Raw genomic sequence first — 19891 nt, 5'->3', positions numbered from 1 at the left:
GAGGCCAAGGAGCCATCCCCAGCGCCCGGGCCATCTTTGCTCCAATGGAGCCTTGGCTGCGGGAGGGGAAGAAAGAGACAGAGAGGAAGGTGCGGCGGAGGGGTGGAGAAGCAAATGGGCGCTTCTCCTATGTGCCCTGGCCGGGAATCGAACCCAGGTCCTCCGCACGCTAGGCCGATGCTCTACCACTGAGCCAACCGGCCAGGGCAAGAGAACATTCTTTTTTTTTTTTTTTTTTTTTTTTTTAGAGAGGAGAGAGACAGAGAGAGAGAAGGGGGGAGGAGCTGGAAGCATCAACTCCCATATGTGCCTTGACCAGGCAAGCCCAGGGTTTCGAACCGGCGACCTCAGCATTTCCAGGTCGACGCTTTATCCACTGCGCCACCACAGGTCAGGCCAAGAGAACATTCTTGAATGTAATAACAAGAGAAAAAAATCTGAGATGTTCTAAATTAAAATTACAGTGACTGAGGAGTTCAAGAAAGAAACGGAGCAGTGTGCCTGGTAATAGCCGTGGACCAGCTCTGACAAAATCGCTCACACTCCTGTGTATGGGTTGGAATTCAGGATTAATTTCCATGTGGCTATTTCCGTGACTATCAAACCCCAGGAGTTTAACAGTGTGAACTGTGTCCCACCCTCAGATTGGCTGCCCACCTGCGGCAAACCATTCCTGTGATGGCTGCCTCATCAGATCAGCAGCACTCTGAGATCAGGGGAAGGCAGGCAAGGGTAGGAGGCTGCCACTTGTTGAAGGATCTACATGGGATAGGCCTGGTTTAACCCGGCAACCACCTATCTCGTGCCGGATATCATTATTGCTATTGTATTGATACGAGGGGACAGACACAGTTTACTCCTGTTCTGCCCAGTTCCCAGTTCTCCCTTGTCACACTGGGGCTCCTGGTAGCCAAGGTGTGTGTCCCCCCATCACCCAGCAATCCTCAATGTGTGATGTTACCTGTGCTTGACTCCCCTTACAGAGCACAGACCAAGGAACTGAGCAAGAGACCTCCCCAGTGGGCAACCTCAGAAAGTTTTTCTTCAAGTTCAACCTCAGGAAGATCTTCCCATATGGACTGGAACAAACATCAAGACCTTCCCTGCTGAGCTCCAGTTAAGGGTTGACTTGTGTACCCGAGTGAGAGGTGCCAGGAGTGGGCCCAACATGCTGAAGCTGGATGAGATTTGGGGACGGAGTGGGGGTGGGGGAGGCTGAACGAAGAGGGACCAGTCCTGGAAATATATAGTTGGGAGCACATTACTCAATACTCTCACCCAGCCGCTTAACACCTCACTTACATTCTCTCCTCTGATTTGTAGACTCCTGTACTCAGACCCCCAGCTGGGGTGACCAGTGGGAAGCTCACAAATCCCCCACTCTGACACTTAGCTGAGTCTCCTTAAAAGACTGACATCCCCTTTCTGAGCTTCACTTTTCTCATCTGTATAAAACAACAGTGATAAGCCTCTGCCTTGAAAGGCTGATGTGAGAATTCAGATAGGTTGTGAAAGCTCGGTGCAAACTAAGGTGTGGTTCCTGCTAGTTATTATTTAGCAATCAAAAAAACTGGCTCAGAAGGGGTTAAGTGGAGACCCTGCCTCCCAGCCAGGAGCGAATCAGGGCTGGCAGGGGAGGAGCCAGGCTGCCACTTGGAGAGAGATCTGGACTGCCCAGATGTTGCCTGGAGAGGGAACGGAGAAGACACATCGGAAGGGATTGGGCGCCATGGGCAGGGTCTTGGTCCAGGGTCCCTGGCCTCTGCACCGTGATAGCTCCAAGCTGGAGGGTGCAGGGCCAGCTTCTAGGGGCTGGAGGAGGAGGGGCCAAGCTGTCTGACCTGGACACAGCGGCCGGCTGGGAGACTACCAGGACCCAGAGCCCTCCTGGCATCCTAAGCAGAGGGCACCAGCTGCACCCAGGCCTTGACCTTAGCTGACTCTGATAGCCCACATAGGGTGCAGGGTCTAATTTTAGCCCAGGAGTGCCTGTCAGCGGGCACAGGGGTGGCCAGGGTTGCCCTGGGGCTGTTCAGACAGGGAGAGGATTGGGGAGACCACTCCTGCTCCTTCCAGCCCTGCACCCTGGCCAAGCCGCCTCTTGTGGGAGCCCTGCCAGGTCCCCCATGGCCTGGCAGACAGTACTCTCCATTGAGGGCCAGGTCAGAGGGTTCAGCCAGGAGAACAGAAGGACACAGCCTAGCAGTCTGGACAGAGGTTGCATCAGCCTGAATAGTGCCCAGGGGCAGGGAGTCTTGCTGGAAGGGGAAAGGCTGGCTTGGTTGTCCAAAGGCCAAGGAAGCAGAGTTCTGACCTCAGGAAGGCAAGGCCAGAAAGCCAAGCCATATCTGGCTTCCTTGTGCCTGGTTGGGGACAGGCTGTTTGACCTTAGGCAGGCAGCCTGCTCTTGATAAGCCTCAGTCTTCCTATCTGTACAATGAGGGTGCTAAACTAGGTTGATCCCAGCTCCAGCGGCCCACCCTCAGGCCCCTGCTCCTCCTGCTTCCACCAGCCTGGCTGTGGGTGGCCACATGCAGTCATGGAGAAGGAAGTCCCTCTGGCTGGCACTGTTGGCCTCCTGGCTCCTCGGCCTCCTGGGAATCTTTCCTCTTCTCCGCCTGGCAGTGCCCACCAGACCTCGGGCAGGGGCCCCCCAAGGATGGCCCCGCTGGCTGGATGTGGAGCTCCTGCAGAGTTTCTCCCCGCCTGGGGAGCTCCCAGAAGATGCCCCTCAACCTCCTCAAGTCTCTCGTAGTGGCAGCTGCAACTGGGGAGCTTGCTTTGACACTTCGAAGTGCAGGGATGGTAGCTTCAAGGTGTTCGTGTACCCAGCGTCTGGACCCATCTCTGAGACTCAGCACCAGATCCTGGCTTCCATTGAGGGGTCCCGCTACCACACATCCAGCCCCAGCGAGGCCTGCCTGCACCTGTTCAGTCTGGACGCCTCGGCTGGAGAATGCGGCCTGGTGCCCCCAAAATGGAATGGGGGCAAGAACCATCTGGTCGTCCGGCTCCATCCAGCCTCTTGCTCCTGGACTGTCCAGCTGGGACAGGCGATGGTGGCTGAGGCCAGCCCCACAATGGACACCTTCCGGCCTGGCTTTGATGTGGCCCTTCCGCTTCTTCCTGAAGCCCACCCGTTCCGAGGTGGGGCTCCCGGCCGGCTGCAGTGGCACAGCCCCCACCCCGGGATGGCCCTGCTAGCTCTGGCAGAGGAGAGGAGCGGGTGGCACATACTAGGCACCAACTCCTCTGTCTGCCTCTGGGAGGGGCACTGTGAGCAGGACCATGGACCCGAGCAGTAAGTGGACCTCTCTCTCGGGGTCTGGATGGGAGGGGTCTGTCATGGGAGCAAGCCCAGAGGCCGGTGTAGAGGGCAGGATTGAGATGGGAGAACCAGGATTGAGATGGGACAACCAGCTACAGCAGGAAGGAGTCAAGTTAGACAGCAGGAACACCACTGAGATGGTAAATTGCTGCAGGAAGTGTCCAAGGCAGGTTTTGGAGTTCTCCCTAGGGAATCTTCGAAAACAAAACATGACTCACTCTTACTCTTTTTCTTTTATTCCAACCCCTCCTTCCTTAACATTTAACATACGTTTCTATAGTGTTTGGTCTGTGCTAAGCACTTTCATAAACAATGATTATAAGATAATCCTAATTGCTATCATTAAGTGTTTGTGTAGCAGTCACTGAAGCTCAGAGAGGGTAAGTAATTTATTTGAGGCCATCCAGCCAGAATGAGCACAGCCAGTCATTTAACTCAGAACTGCCTGTCTCCAAAGCCTTCAGCATTAGAATTCTGAGTTTTAAGGAAGAGTTTATGATCAACCCCATCAAATGCCTCAGAGCTACGGAGATTAGTCATGGATGGAAACTGCTCCTTTGTCTAGTTTGGGGGATTTTCCTCTTAAGGAAACAGTCTTTGGTTACAGTAAATATGAATTAGGTCAGACCTATAGCAGAACTTCCTGCCAGTGAGAATCCTGATTACATTTAAGGGACACCAGGGTCTATGGGACATGGAGAGCTTGTTTAGAAAACTTCACTCTACCTGGGCTAGTTGAGATGATATACCTTATCAGTAGTCGGCAAACTCGTTAGTCAACAGAGCCAAATATCAACAGTATAACGATTGAAATTCTTTTGAGAACCAATTTTTTTAAACTTAAACTATATAAGTAGGTACATTCTTTATCGAGGTAGTGCCTGCACGTGTTATTTTGTGGAAGAGCCACCCACACTCAAGGGGCCAAAGAGCCGCACGTGGTTCACAAGCCGATCAGGGCCTTAGGTGATAGAGCAAGTGACGCCTAAGCACCCTAACCCCTCTATACCCCCAGGTGCAGGGCATCCAAAGGCTGCTGGGCAGGCAGGAAATGAAAACCCTTCTGCAGTTATCCAGGATGGGCCCCTGAAGCAGAGGTTCCCTCTCCATCTCCCACGCAGATCTGTCACCCTGGTCTCCTTCCCTTGCTCCCTCCCCCAGGCACCTCCCTATTCTCAGCCGGAACATCTTCACATGGCCTCGCTGCGTTTTTGCCTTTGCTTGGGGCTCTGGGGCTTCTCTCAGCCAAAGGGCACTTGAGGGAATGAATCCCTCTCCCTCCCTTAGGGAACCCCGCAGCCAGGGACAAGATCAGAATCCTCCGCGCCCCCCCCTCCACCCCCGGTCAGCTCCCACAGCCTTGTTGCCCCCACCCACCCCTAGCTGGCATCCTCAGCATTATCTGAAAAGTCAGGATCCCCCAGGCGCCCAAGCTCAGAGCTCACCTTTGATGAAAAGGTTCTCCACCCACTGTGCCCCGTGTCACTTTTCTGATTTGGCACTTAGCTGTTCTTACAGAGAGTTCCTTCAGCTTACTTTAGTTACTGCTAAATGCAGTTGGTTATTGGTGAATCTGAAAGCTATTGCAGCCTGAACTTCTTTGAAAAACTGAAAGCTAGAGGCCCTGGCCGGTTGGCTCAGTGGTAGAGCGTCGGCCTGGTGTGCAGGAGTCCTGGGTTCGATTCCCGGCCAGGGCACACAGGAGAAGCGCCCATCTGCTTCTCCACCCCTCCCCCTCTCCTTCCCCTCTGTCTGTCTCTTCCCCTTCCGCAGCGAGGCTCCATTGGAGCAAAGATGGCCCGGGCCCTGGGGATGGCTCCTTGGCCTCTGCCCCAGGCGCTAGAATGGCTCTGGTCGCAACAGAGCGATGCCCCGGAGGGGTAGAGCATCGCCCCCTGATGGGCAGAGCGTCGCCCCCTGGTGGGCGTGTCGGGCGCACGCGGGAGTCTGTCTGTCTCTCCCGTTTCCAGCTTCAGAAAAATACAAAAAAAAAAAAAAAAGTAAAAAAAACCCCACAAAAAACAAAAACATAACTGAAAGCTAGAGAGCTGCATGCGGTAGACAGGTGCCCACTGCATGTTTACTGATGGATCCAAAATTGGCCAGAACTGGCGAAGGTTTTCTTTTTTTTTTTTTTGCATTTTTCTGAAGCTGGAAGCGAGGAGAGACAGTCAGACAGACTCCCGCATGCGCCCGACTGGGATCCACCCGGCACGCCCACCAGGGGGCGATGCTCTGCCCCTCCGGGGGTCGCTCTGCCGCGACCAGAGCCACTCTAGCGCCTGGGGCAGAGGCCAAGGAGCCATCCCCAGCGCCCGGGCCATCTTTGCTCCAGTGGAGCCTTGGCTGCAGGAGGGGAAGAGAGAGACAGAGAGGAAGGAGGTGGGGGAGGGGTGGAGAAGCAAATGGGTGCTTCTCCTATGTGCCCTGGCCGGGAATCGAACCCGGGTCCCCCGCACGCCAGGCCGACGCTCTACCGCTGAGCCAAATGGCCAGGGCCCTGGCGAAGGTTTTCTAATCAGTGTGACCACCCTCTGAAGAGCATTTCTGATAAGTTTATTTCCAAGGTATGATGCCCAACAGGCTCTAATATTGTCCTTGGAGTGTCAAGAAGTTCTGTCTTTGGCTTCAGCCCACTGCAAGTAACAGGATTTGAATCTCTGGGGGAGTTTGAGCCTCGGTTTCCCTGAAGTGCCACGTAGCTGCCCGAGCGAGCTAGATAGTATAGAGACAGAGTGAGAGAGGGAGGCCTGCAGCCATGGGCCAGCCCTGGAAGGTGGCCTGCATAAACAACCACTGGCCAGAGAAAGAAGCGATTCACAGCCCCTGCCCTGTCCCACAGTGAGCGGCAGGAGCTAGGGGGAGGGAGAGTAGAATATTTGGGGAAGGTTGCTCTGGGCCACGTGCTGTGCCAGCCCCCTTACATAAGGCATACTGAATCCTCTGGTGCAGCCTTCACGGGAGGTATCAGTGTTCTCATTTCAGGGAACAGGAAACTGAGGCTCTGCGAGGTGGAGGGAGCCAGCCAAGGGCCTTTGGTGGCTACCTCCTTGATTTACCACAGCCCCCCTCATGTTTCTGATCAGGCGCTTGGCATGGGGTTAAACCCTGCACTTCTGGCTCCAAAGCCCATGTTTTTCCACCTTTGTTGAAGTTTCCTGTTGCTTTGGAATAAGCCTCCACCCACTGAAATTGTTATTTATTTGTATGAATAGGGAATCTATTCACATGGTACAAAATGCCAAAAGCACAAAAGGGTCTACAGTAATAACTCCCTCCCACCCGGTCTCCAGCCTCCCGTTTTCCTTCCTGGAACCGAACACCGCTGCTAGTGTCTCTTGTGTCTTTTCTGAGGTACTCTGTGTGTACAAGCAACATGTACACATTCTCTCCCCAGTTTGGGTTTGTTTATTTACATAAATTCAATGCACGTTTGAAAGTCCCTTGGCCCATCTCCACTGGGCACAGGGGTTGCAGTGCCTAAGGCCCAGGACACTTTTAGGGGTCTATGAAAATGCTTTCATTTCTTTCAAAAGCAAGAGAAAAGAATGAACTTGTAGGTAGAAGAAAATATACTGTTCACAAAAATTGGATATTTTATAGCTTCATATTCATTTTGAAATATCCCCTAATTTTTGTGAGCAGTAGATTTTTTTTTTGTCAGCAGATTTTTATTTAATTTTTATTATTTATTTATTTATTTACAGAGACAGAGAGAGAGTCAGAGAGAGGGATAGATAGGGACAGACAGGCAGGAACAAAGAGAGATGAGAAGCATCAATCATCAGTTTTTCGTTGCGACACCTTAGTTGTTCATTGATTGCTTTCTCATATATGCCTTCACCACAGGCCTTCAGCAGACCGAGTAACCCCTTGCTAAAGCCAGTGACCTTGGGTCCAAGCTGGTGAGTTTTGCTCAAACCCGATGAGTCCGTGCTCAAATTGGTGACCTCGGGGTCTCGAACCTGAGTCCTCCACATCCCAGTTTGATGCTCTATCCACTGCGCCACCACCCAGTCAGGCAAGCAGTGTATATATATACTAGAAAGCCCGGTGGTCATACGAAATGACCACTGTTCTAGATATTATAAATTGTAATTAAAATGATTGTGCAAAGGTGTCTGCTAATTCAAACTGAATTACCCAGGGCAGGCTGCAAGGACGCCCCTTTGCTTACTGCCCCACGGGGTTTCCCCCTTCTACTTGCTTAATTGCTTAAAGTAGAGTGCAATGAAGGAAACCACTGGCAGTACATTTCTTAAGAGCCACCGCTAGCTCAATAAATAAAGGTGATTTAAATAATAAAATGTTAATTCACATGTCAAAGATCTCTTTGTACACAACATTTCTTGTGTAGATCTTTCCATCATTTTTAAGCTCGCCTTGCAGAGGACCATCAATTATTTTTAATTTTATGTCCGTTCTTTCACAAACTCTTGAACAGGCAACATAAAGTTGACCGTGTCCAAATGCAGGCTCAGGTAAAAAAATGCCAACACGCTTAAGCGTTTGGCCCTGAGACTTATTGATGGTCATAGCAAAAGCAAGTTTTACAGGAAACTGTCTACGTCTCAATTGAAATGGCTTCCCTGTTTGAGTTGGAGCCAAATCAATTCTTGAAATGGCAACCCTGTTTGAGTTGGAGCCAAATCAATTCTTGGAATGACATGTATTTCACCTTTAGAGGAGCCAAAGACTTAGCTATTATGACATTATTTTTCAATTGGAGAACCTCTAGTCTTGTACCATTGCAAAGACCCCTTCTGGTGTTAAGATTTCTTAACAGCATAATAATTGCTCCAATCTTTAACCTCAATTTGTGGCATGCCAGAAGGCGGGACTATTTGAATGCCTTGGCAACTTCACCCCATTGGCTAGTACAGTTACGCAAGCAACCAATAAGCTATCGGCGACAAACAGACACTTAAGCCGCATATAGTAAAGATATATATATATATATATATATATATACACTTTTTTTTTTTTTTACAGAGACAGAGAGAGAGTCAGAGAGAGGGATAGATAGTAGATAGTAGATAGACAGGGACAGACAGACAGGAACGTAGAGAGATGAGAAGCATCAATCATTAGTTTTTCGTTGCGCATTGCAACACCTTAGTTGTTCATTGACTGCTTTCTCATATGTGCCTTGACTGCGGGCCTTCAGCAGACAGAGTAACCCCTTGCTCGAGCCAGCGACCTGGGGTCCAAGCTGGTGAGCTTTTGCTCAAACCACATGAGCCTGCGTTCAAACTGGCGACCTCAGGGTCTCGAACCTGGGTCCTCGGCATCCCAGTCCGACGCTGTATCCACTGCACCACTGCCTGGTCAGGCATATTTTTATACATAATAGTTATGTTCATTTTTTATATCAACAGTTATCAAGTATAATTTTTATAAATTACTTATGGCAGAGGAGCCATAATAGTCAAAGTGCCCAGGGCATATGAAAGTAGGTAGAGCCACATTGACTCCAGCCTTGAGCAGTGAGGTCCTGAGTACCTCACAAGCACCTTACGGACCCTAAGACTTCAATGGCAGTTACTATGATGGCCCTTCTATCGCACACACACATGCAATCACACACCCACATGTGTGTGCATGTGTCTTTATCTAGCCTCTGCTTGTTTACCTCTGTTGATGGTGGACTCACCACCTCCCAAGGCCACCCACTGGATACTCACAACCAGCTCTATCACTAGAACTTGTGTTGAAACTGACTTTTCAGACATTGGGTCCATTGTTTCTGGGTCTAGCCTCTATGGCACACCAAGAGTTCATTCATTTAGCACCCACAGAGTGCCCATTCTCTGCCAGGCTCTCCGCTAGGCCCTGAACGGAGATACTGAGATGAGTAAGGTACAGCCCTGTCTTCAAGTAACTGGGTCTTGTAGGAGACACAGACAAGTCACTGGTTATGACACACATTGTTAAGCAGAGAGAGGAGGTGCAAGTTGCCTGCCTGGCTCCTGTACTTCAGAGCTATGTGACCTCTATAGGCCTCAGTTTCCTCGTCTGTAAAATGGGACACTAACAGCACATACCTTCCATCTCATAGGGTTGCTGTGAGAATGAACTGAGGCAATGAATACAAAGCACTTAGAACAGTGCCGGAACGGAGTATCTGCTAATAAAGCTAGCCTGGCTCATGACTGCTCCAGTGTACACAGGGGCTGCGGAAGCCGAGAAGAGAAAGCCATCTCAGAAAGGCTTCCTAGAGGAATTGATGTTTGAGCTTAGACATTAAGATCAAGTAGGATTCCTCTGGCTGCAAGGCAGGGAGGGGTGAGATAGAAGAACATGCAAAGAGAGGGAACAGTGGAGGTTATAGAGGGAGGAGGGGTGTGGTTCATTCAGCAAGCTCTTTGTTTCTGGATTCTCTGAAACCTTACCCTTAGGCATTTTCAGTTCCTTGAGGCTTTACTGGGGGAAGGGGCTATAGCTGGCTGGTGCTGCCCCTTTTAATGAGGTGAAGGGTGTTCTTCTGTTGAACTTGTGACTTCTTCCAGGTAAAACCTGGTGGACAACTGAGCACTGGAGAAAGAAGGCAGGGGTCCTCTGGGAGACCCCTGGCAGCAGGTTCAAACAACCCAGGGTCCGGAGTTAGCACACCTTGGTTCTAGTTCCAGCTCTACCCAACCCTCGCTGAGACGCTGAGCTCATCCTTTATTTATTTTTTTTAATATTGCTTGATTTTAGAGAAAGGAAGGGAGAGAGAGGGAAAGACAGGAACATCAATCTGTTCCTGTATGTGCCCTGACCAAGGATTGAACCAGCAACCTCTGCGCTTTGGGATGATGCTCTAACCAACCGAGCTATCTGGCCAGGGCACCCTGAGCTCATCTTTGAGTATGAGACGCAGTCTCCCCATCGTTCAATGGAGGTTGGTCCAGAGACTAAGGACTCCAGGATTGCTCCTTGGAGGTTCAGACTCAGAACCAGTTAGGCTGTCACTGAGAAGGATCCTGGGACCCTGGCCTTATTCACCAGACCTACTCTGAGCAGGCCTGTGAGCCCAAGAGGCCTGCCTGCTGCCCTGTTCCCCCTAAGCAGCTAGGTTATAGGCACTACTTCTCATGGTGGGCAGTCCCAGGGAAGTGGCTCTGAGGAGGCTGTGACCACCCCCCCTTCCCCACACACACAGCCTGAGTGTGGCCCTGGAGTGGGGGGGAGGGGGAACAGAGGAGGCCTGTCCTGTGGGCGAGGGGGCCTCTGAGCAGCAGCTTCCTGTGTGGTTCCAGGCTGGGGGCCCAGCCCACCGCATGACAGTAGAGCCTTTCATGGGCCTGGGCTCTCAGAATGGGGGGAGGGCACGCCACGGAGGCCGCTCAGGTGAGGGCTGCCATGAGTCTGCGTGTGGCAGAGCTGCAGGAGGGCAAGCCATGCGTGTCCGAGTCAGACCGGGCCTTGGAAAGAGGTCCCACCACCTCTCATTTTGGAAGTGAGGAAACCGAGGCCCAGAGAAGAGAAGGGAGGTGTGTAAGACCAGCCAGGGCGCAGGCAGAGCCAGAACCCAGAACTCCTGCCTCCCAGCCCAGGCGTGAGTGAGGGGTGAGTGTGAGGCTGGCGCTTGTGTGAGTGTATCAGTGTGTAGCTGTGCTTGTGCATGAGTGTTAGCATATGGGAACATTGTGAATTTGGGAGTGTTGGTGTGGAGGCTGGGGGTCATCGAGGGAGCCGGTGGGCAGGGGGTAAATGGTGGCTGTCTCAGGCCTCATGTGTGCTGGATGCCTCCTGTGCCTCCTTAGGACCCACCCCGGGGCAATGCTGCCCAATGCCACCTTCTGCCTCATCCCCAGCCGCCGAGGTGATGCCTTGCACTTTCTCCAAGCCCTGCAGGTACACCCCAACTTGGCATCCCCAGTCACTGTCCCCCCACATTCCTAAGCTGCCAGAGTTCTCTGGGCCCCAGGCCAATGGGAAGGAATGGTGAGCTGCCTTTTATCCTGTCCTCGGGGACTCAGGTGGACCTACAGCCGCACTCATCTCCCCCTTTGCAGAGCAACCCACAGTCCCAGAAACCACTGTGCTCTCCTCTTTGCTCCTTGCCCCCAACAGCAGCAGCTGCTGACTTGGAACTGGGAGGGGGGTGTGTGTGTGCAGGGTGGGGCTGGGCTCCCCAGTGACACCCCTGCCCCCCAGGCTGGCTGCATCCCTGTGCTTCTCAGTCCGCGCTGGGAGCTGCCCTTCTCCGAGGTTATCGACTGGACCAAGGCGGTCATTGTAGCTGACGAGAGGCTCCCACTTCAGGTAGCCGAGGGCCCTGCTCATGGCTGGGGACTGGACCTAGGACATGGGAGGGACCCCAAGACTCCTGCCCTCAAGCTTGTCTTAGTCCTCCTCGTTCCTGTCCCCATCTATGTAGTATATTGATGACTTTGTCCCCCAGCCCCAAGTCTCTGGGACTCCATAAGATCAGATGGAGGCTGACTCCTGAGGATTCTGAGAGCAAGTCTTGTGCTCCTTCAGCCTCAGTTTCCCCATCTGTCCGATGTGATAAGTTAGACCAAGTGATCTCCATGGGCCCAGCTCTGCTGGTCCATGACTAAACACCCAGTTTAAGGGAACACCCCCCCACAAACACACACACACAGAGTCCAAAATTGGAGTGCCTCCAGGGGGCTTTGGGAGGCAAATGAAAAGACACAGTGACTTTTCCATCTGATGAAACCAGTTTTGCAGGCTCAAAAAAATGTATTTGTGAGCCTTAAATCTGCTGAGAAATGAGGCTGGTGTAGGGAGTTCATAACAGCTTCCATTCATTAAACCTCTATAATGTGCAGAGCACTTAACGTGCGTCCTCTGATCTAATCCTCACGGCTAGCCCACGAGGCAGGCATAATTTTTACCCCCACTTTACAGGTGAGGAAGCAAACAGAGAGGGGAAGTTGCTTGTCCCCAGTCACACAGTTACTGAATGGCATTTAAGCGCAGCTCACTGTCACCCTCAGCTCTTGATGCTATGTCACCTGGGACTTGGCCAAGGGTGGTGACTGCTAACTCCGGAGACCCGTGGAGAGAGGGCTTCCAGTTCCCAGACTTTCAACCCCAACTTGTCCCCACTCTAGGGTCAGTCAGGGCGTGACAAAACCCCATGTCTTCTCCTCTTCCCCCTCTGTGGCCCAGGTCCTGGCTGCCCTGCAGGAGATGCCCCCTGCACGGGTCCTCGCCCTGCGTCAGCAGACCCAGTTTCTGTGGGACACCTACTTCTCCTCGGTGGAGAAGGTCATCCATACTGCTCTGGAGGTAAAGGGACTCGCCTGGGGAAGGGCCCTGGCGTTTGGCCCCCGCCTCACCCTTCTGCAGACACCTCCTCTGCCTTGTTTGGGCTTCCCCCTTAAAGATGCTTCTGGGATGAGTCTGAGACTAGAGCTCCTGGATAAGTTCCTTCACCAATGTTGGCCTCAGTTTCCCATCTGTAGAGGGACAGCTGTGGCAAATAGATTCCAAAGCATGTACCAACTCCAGTTTACGAGTACTGGCTGAGCAGGTGCTATGTTGGGAGGGGTTCTGGGTCAGGAAAGAGTATCCTGAGCAGTTAGTGATGTCTGTCAGGAGTGAGGAAGGAGAGGGAGGCAGCAAACTCGCCAACATCTGCCAACTCTGAACACCATTCCTGAGTGTCCCCTACTCTAGACTTCTGTATCTGAACCCTCCTGTCCCCAGGGATGGGGTGATGCAGCTGCTACCACCCCCTTCCATAGCCTGAAGGAGAAGGTGAGGGACTGGGCCAGGTCCTCACTTCCTCAGACTCCGCCCACTGCCACCCTGGTCAGTCCCTCTGCAGAGCCCACTCTCATTTTTTTTTTAATTTACTCATTTTTAGAGAGGAGAGGGAGAGACAGAGAGAGAAGGGGGGAGGAGCTGGAAGCATCAACTCCCATATGTGCCTTGACCAGGCAAGTCCAGGGTTTTGAACCGGCGACCTCAGCATTTCCAGGTCGACGCTTTATCCACTGCGCCACCACAGGTAAGGCCCAGAGCCCACTCTCATTTTGCAGATTATTCAGGACCGGATCCTTGGAGTATCTGCTCGTCCCTCGCTGTTGTGGAACAGCCCCCCAGGGGCACTCCTGGCCCTGCCCACATTTTCCACAAATCCCTTGGACTTCCCCTTCTATCACCTGCAGCTGGGTATGTCCTGGGATGGGACAGCCTGAAGTCCTCTCAGCAACTCTCCCCAAGTTCCTCCCAGTCTCAGCCATAGAGCCCCACCAATGCCCTCCCCAAGTCCCCAACATCTCTTCTGGCTTCCAGGGTCCCCAACCCAGGTCACTGTCCAAGGAGTTCTGTCCTCTCCCACCTTAATAGCCTGTGTCTCATTCCCCCAGGCTCTCGCCCTGCAGGCAGGTTCAGCGCCCTGATCTGGGTGGGGGCCCCAGGCCAGCCCCCGCTGAAGCTCATCCAGGCGGTGGCAGACTCCCAGCACTGTGCCCAGGTCTGCCCCCTTGCTAGCTGGGGTCCTGGGATGGGGGGTGGGGGCAAATGACAGGGCAGAGCCCTTGAAGACAACTAGACTCCAAAGATAACCACCCATTTTGGGGGAGGGGAGCCACAGAGAGGACTTTCAAATGCCCTTGCTGCCTTCCTTCTTCCTTAAGTCCTTAGTTTCTTATACTTTCTCCCCACATCCTTCTTTGTCTCCCCATGGAAACTGATGACTCTATCTAAAAAGCAGGTGCCTCTTGGGAAAGCTGGAGAAATAAACTTGTGTTCATTCATTCATTCACCCAGCAGTCACTTTCTGAACACCAGGACATAGAGCTTGATGCTGAGGATTTAGAGCAAAAGCAGGAAAGGGTTCTGCCCTGGGATGTAGATTCAGTTAGCACTTCCTAGTACACAGACTTGTCAAATGCCACTTCCAGAGAAGCCAGACAGACTCTCCAGAAGGGAAAGCAGTGAGCTCAGCCAGGGCACAGAAACGAGACCTTTGAGCTGGGCTGGGAATGATTACAGGACAGGAGGAAGACAATGAGAATCTCTCAAAGCAGATGGGGATGGGACATGGGGTCGGGACCCAGACTAGGGGCTGCCACTACCAGCACTCTCTTGAATTCTGATGCCACAGGAAGCTACCTCCATGTCACTGGAGTTCTTGCCATCCAGTAGCCCAGAGGCAAGAACAGAGAAGTAATGAAAGAACCTTGGCTCCAACTAAGCTCTTCTCCAAAACTCACTATACAGCTGCTCACCCGTATTTCTTCCATCCCAAGATAGATGGTTCCTGGGATCTTTCTGCTCCAACTTCAGTAACAACTCCTTTTCTCCTAGATTTTGGTCCTTTGGAGCAATGACAAGTCACCTCCACCCAGGTGGCCTGAGACAGCAGTGCCCTTGATAGTCATCGAGGGGCACAGGAAGGTGAGGGATGGGCAGGGGCATGGCAGGTGTGGGTTCAGCCCTGGAAAGCTGGGAACTGAGGAGGCATTTACTTAGGCCTGAGCCAAAGCTGGGCTTCATGTTGGGCCCGAAAAAATCAGACAGGAGGTTTCGGCTACAGGCCTAAAAGAGAAATGATCCTCTGCTATCACTGACCCTTGCGAATTGTGCTTCCAGAAAACAGTGGTTGGGGGGGGTGGTGAGGGAAGGCAGAAGGAGTAATTTGGACGTTTCAGAGTAGAGGCTCTGCGCTCCTCTGTGATCTTGAGGAAATGTGGACAAATGACAGCAAATTGGGCCAGAGAGAGTGTCTTCTATGAACCTGAAATGGTATGAGCCACCTGTTTGCCATGTAGTTCTGGGCAAGTCCCTTCGCCTCTGGACCCATTTCTTTCAAACGAAGGATGTTTGACAACCCCTTCCAGGTTGAGGTGAGCATGAGACAAGAGAGGGATCCTGAAATGTCAAAACCAGAAGGGGCCCTAGAAATAGCTGCCCATTTTGGCCAAAGGGGAAATTGAATTCCAGAGAGGTAAAATGAATTCCTGGGATCCGAGTTCCAGGCAGGCTTGCTGCTTCCACCGTCCTTCCTTTCCACCAGGCCTGCAGGATTCTTGCTTGGCAGATCCTTAGGTACTCCCTGTGGGAGCCTGGGGAGGTGCCCACAGCTGAGCTGCCCTCACCCCCCTCCCTCTGCAGGTCAGTGACCGCTTCTTCCCGTACAGCGCCATCAGCACGGATGCCATCCTCAGCCTCGATGCCCACAGCAGTCTTTCCACAAGTGAGGTGAGGACTGGGTCCAAGAGGAGCCCAGTGTGTGTGGGGACTGAGCCACAGTACCCTGACAGCCCCTCAGATTTGCACAGCTGGGAGGACCAGATGTTAAGAGGTCCAGCTTTCTGCCTTTGAAACCACCTCAGTAAGCCATTCAGCCTCCTTCTTAGAAATCTAATAGCTTTCCACACTCTTTCAAAATATTATTTTCAACTCCCAGCTGTAAAAGTTGCCCTAAGTATCCCCTGGAAACTTTCATGCTCTTATCTCCTCTCTGTGGGTCCTCTCAGCCAGGCTGGCTTTGCCTCTGTATCTCTGGACAATCCTTCCTCACACGTTACTTAAACATCTCCCTAGGTGGACTTCGCTTTTGTGGTGTGGCGGAGCTTCCCAGAACGGATGGTGGGCTTCCGGACGTGGAGCCACTTCTGGGATGAGGCCCAGGGCGGCTGGGGCTATACTGCTGAGAGGGTCAACGAATTCTCCATGGCCCTCACCTCAGCCGCCTTCTACCATAGGTACACATGGTAGCCCTGGCACCAGGGACAGAGGGCCACAGACCCCCCTCTTTAAAGCAGGAGCAGGGTGGCATGGGAGTGAACACAGCAGTCAGCCTAAGAGCCCAGAGATCCTGGTTCAAGGCCCAGATCTGTCATGTCCCAATTCTGTGATGGGCAAGTTTCCTCACATCTCTTGAGGTTCAGTTTCCTCATCTGTAAAATGTATTCATCTCATGGTGTGATAATCAAATGATAAAAGAAATTTTGGTAAGTTTAAAAAAGATGTGTGTGTGTGATGAGCTAGGGACTGCACAAGCACCCCAGTCTTGGGGCAGGGACTGCATTCTGGAGGGCCTCTTTAGATGGGTTCCTTAAACATGATTAAATCAAACATGTTTAAACCAAATGCGGAACCCCTTGCAGGAAATTCTCAGTAGAGTGAAGAATACCCCTGGAGTCTGCAGGGGCCCAGGTTGTCCAGGAGGAGGGCTGTGAGGCAAGGCTCACCGGGAGCGCCATTAGCCTGGCTAATCCACATCCTTCCAGAAGCTGGCTTTGGGCTGGCTGCTATGTTCTATGGCCTTGGAACTGACTGATTCCCTCCTCAATCTGGCTCTGAGCTCATTCCTCAGAGCCTGGGGTGGGGGCACCCGACTATACCATTGGAGAGTCCAGAATAGTGGAGTGGTTAGTACTTGGGGTGGGAGCTCTCTGAGGTGGCCAGGGCTGAGAGAGGGGAGCAGGGCTCTCACAAGAGGCTTGAGGATTGGGTTCAAAGGGAGAGTGAGGTCAAAATGGAGCCCCGGGGGTGGGTGTGGGTGTGAACTTGGCTGCAGCCTCTCCCTGTCTTCCCCCCTCACCCAGGTATTACCACACCCTCTTCACCCACTCTCTGCCCAAGGCCCTGAGGGGCCTGGCAGATGATGCACCCACCTGTGTGGACGTCCTAATGAACTTCCTAGTAGCAGCAGTCACCAAGCTGCCCCCTATCAAGGTGCCCTATGGGAAGCGGCATCAGGAAGCCAGACCACCAGAGGTGAGGATGAAGGGGGACTGGGCAGTACTAGGAGGGTTAGGGAGGGATGGTTCCCTCTCACAGCTAACCCGGATTCTTTCTGCTGCAGGAGGAGGGGGAAAGGCTGGGTTCAGAAGGGCAGAAACTCTCCGACCCTATTTCTCCTCCCCCTCTTAGGTGCCCGGGGTTCGGGGGCCCATGTCTGCGCCGCAGCCCGCATCGCGTGGCTGCATCAACCAGATGGCCGCAGGGTTCGGCCACATGCCCCTGGTGTCTTCTCGCCTCCGACTGGACCCAGTGCTCTTCAAAGACCCGGTGTCCGTGCTGCGCAAGAAGTATCGCAGCCTGGAGAAGCCCTAAAAGAGAAACCCACTGAGACCTCTTCCTAACTCTCTGCGGGAGCTGCATCTGCTTAGAGGAGGAGGCTCAGCTCAGATGTCTCCTCCCCTGAGACATCTAGACCCAGTCATGGCACCCAGTTGGCCAACACGTCAGATCCCTGTTGTCCAATCATTGTCATAGTGCCCGGAGGGGGCGGGACCTTACCCTCCAGCCCAGCAGTCAGCACTGGTCCCAGGTACACCCCGTGCACTTTGTCTCGGTTCCTCCGCTAGTGCCGACCCCTCTGCGGAGCTGCTTCTACTTTTCCTTGAAATCCTCTCCTCCTCCAGGGACTTGCCTGACCCCCATCCCTTCTCCGGATCGGTTTGGTCTCTGCGTTTTCACAGCCGGGTGTTTCCCGCAGTCCCGACTCTGTTCATGCTGCCTTGCCGCGTACGTCAGGCCCCAGTACTGGCCTAGGAGCCCCGGCGAGGGCAGGGTCGTATCCTCCTCTCCCTGGCCTGGCAGGTGCGCTATGAATATTTGACGAACAGTTAAATGGAAGAGACATCAACTGTGTGCCTGGCCCTGTGAGGACAGTGGCAGGAGTGTGGACAAGTGAGAAAGCAAAACTCCGTACCCATCCCCAAGAGTTCTTAGTCTGGAGGGAAGGCAGCCATCTGCTGACGCCTGGGTTGCCAGGTGCAATCCTCGCGTCTCAGCGATGGAGCCGAGTCTTGGGGAAGCCCGTTTCCCCGCCCGGGACCCTCGGCTCAGGCTCGGCCGTCGCCCTGCATTACCACCTTAGACCACTAGAGGTCAGCGCCGCTCCTCTCCCTCTGTGAAAGGGAATGTTCTCTAAATTCATCCCGTCGGAGAGCAAGCTTGGGAACAAGGAGGCTCGGCGGTGCGCAGCCTGAGGTCTGAAAACTCAGGGAGGGAGGGGATACCTGGAAGAATAGCCCACCCGTTGGCTCACACACTTGAGACTAAGTAGGGCCATTTCTAGGTGGGCTGGGTGGGAGCAGAAGCTGGAAGGCCTGTAGGTGAGAGTGCAGTGGGGGAGGAGACCCTGGGTTCATCCACCTGGAACTGGAATTATCACTTCCGAAATAAAGTGCGTGGCCTTGCCCCTTCAAGCTCAGGCTATAAATAACCCTACAGCAGCTGCAGGGGGGGGGGGGTGGTGTGTAGGAACCTGGGAGGCAGATGGATCTAGAGGGGTGGGGGTAGTGGGTCAAGTCCAGGTCCAGGGTATCAGGTGTTGTCCTTTGAAGGCCTCACCGCTTTGGAAACTCCCGTGACTAGCTGGCTGGCCAGAACATGCTGTCCCCAAGGCCTCTCCAAAGCTTTCCATCCCCACCTTCCACCTTGACCTCTGGCTCCTTGATGACTCAGGTCCTCCCTGGGGCCAGTCACAGCTGGGAATGCAAGAAGGCACTCCTTTGGAAGGCTGTTCGATTCATATATATTTTTTAAGCAGGAGAGAGAGAGGACGGGAGAGAGATGAGAAACATCTGCTCGTAGTTGCAGCACTTTAGTTGTTCATTGATTGCTTTTCACACCTGCCTTGGAGGGTCAGGGGTCTCTAGCAGGGCCAGTGACCCCTTGCTCAAGCCACCAACCATGGGATCATGTTGATGATCCCGCACTCAAGCTGGTGAGCCAGGGAGTTTCAAACCTGGGACCTCAGTGTCCCAAGTCAATGCTTTATCCACTGGGACACCACCAGTCTGGCAGAGGCTGCTAGATTCTTGAGGTGGAGGGGGAACTGGTGGGAGGCAGCCTGGCCCAGGATCAAGAACAGTGGAGGGTGGGTGAGGAAACACACAGCTGCAGCCTGGGCAGCCTTCCCAGGGGAAGAGCTCCAGTGCCAGGCCCAGCCAGGGGACGGAGTCACCTTTCCCCTCCCCAATCACAGCTGCAGCACCCAGAACACTGAACCATGTTGGCATAGCCTTGCCCATGGGGAGGCCACTGCAAGGCCCAAGGACTCACACTGTAACAACATGCAGCCCAGAGAAGTTCACAGCCCTGGCTGGAGGGGGAGTCCTGGGGGAATGAGGCAGAAACACCAGTCCTGCCTCACACTGGCTCTGTGACTTACGGCAAGCTAAGCAAGCTCTCTGAGCTGTCTCATCTGTGAAAATGGAGCAGTGCATTGACTGTCTGGAGAGGGATGTAAGGACTTGGCATACAGCAAAGCTCAGGATCCAGGTTCCTGCGGCCTGCCACGGCTGAGGGGGAGGGGTGTTGGTTCCCGGAGACTGGGGTGGAGTGGAGCATGGCCATCAGCAGTTCCTCAGACACTGCCAAGCCAACACAAAATAAATTTCCACTGATTTGGAGGGACTGAAGAACCCACTGACCTAGGTCACAGGCAACCCTGGGTGTCAGTGCTGGAAAGGCACAAAGACGTCCTTTCACAGATGAGAAGAGAGAGGTTCAGGGAGTGGGTGAGCGGCCAAGCCCTCCTCCTCCTGCCATGGGCCAGGACAGTCCAGACAAACTCAGTGCCCCCTTGGGGAGGCTGGGAAGCCCACCTGGCTCTTCAACAAGGCAGCTTCAGAC

The 19891-nt window shown here is 53.3% G+C and overlaps 1 protein-coding gene across 2 annotated transcripts; it reads left to right on the top strand.

The window, feature by feature from the left end:
- Positions 1-1673: 1673 nt before the first annotated feature.
- EXTL1 (exostosin like glycosyltransferase 1) lies at positions 1674-18477 on the top strand. 2 transcript variants are annotated; one of them, XM_066270037.1, is made up of 11 exons: positions 1674-3301; positions 11077-11167; positions 11471-11578; positions 12455-12574; positions 13330-13462; positions 13660-13766; positions 14603-14692; positions 15410-15496; positions 15842-16002; positions 16849-17020; positions 17177-18477. In XM_066270037.1, exons 1-11 carry the CDS (start codon positions 2532-2534, stop codon positions 17357-17359), a joined length of 2022 nt encoding a protein of 673 aa, XP_066126134.1. In that variant the 5' UTR covers positions 1674-2531; the 3' UTR covers positions 17360-18477. The 2 variants fall into 2 exon arrangements, with proteins under 2 accessions (XP_066126134.1, XP_066126136.1); XM_066270039.1 differs by lacking the exon at positions 11471-11578.
- The last annotated feature ends 1414 nt before the right edge of the window (positions 18478-19891 follow it).

The sequence above is a fragment of the Saccopteryx bilineata genome, chromosome 3 (genome assembly GCF_036850765.1).
Source record: "Saccopteryx bilineata isolate mSacBil1 chromosome 3, mSacBil1_pri_phased_curated, whole genome shotgun sequence".
NCBI lineage: Eukaryota > Metazoa > Chordata > Mammalia > Chiroptera > Emballonuridae > Saccopteryx > Saccopteryx bilineata.
Note: the sequence above shows the minus strand (reverse complement) of the source record. Positions and strands in the feature narration are given on the sequence as shown.

Bases quoted from the DNA above. Each gene is read 5' to 3' on its own strand.
- EXTL1 (XM_066270037.1), top strand. From the start codon at position 2,532: ATGCAGTCATGGAGAAGGAAGTCCCTCTGGCTGGCACTGTTGGCCTCC. The intron at 14,693-15,409 runs GTGAGGGATGGG...CTCCCTCTGCAG, and splicing joins TCATCGAGGGGCACAGGAAG to GTCAGTGACCGCTTCTTCCC. The intron at 16,003-16,848 runs GTACACATGGTA...CCCCTCACCCAG, and splicing joins TCAGCCGCCTTCTACCATAG to GTATTACCACACCCTCTTCA.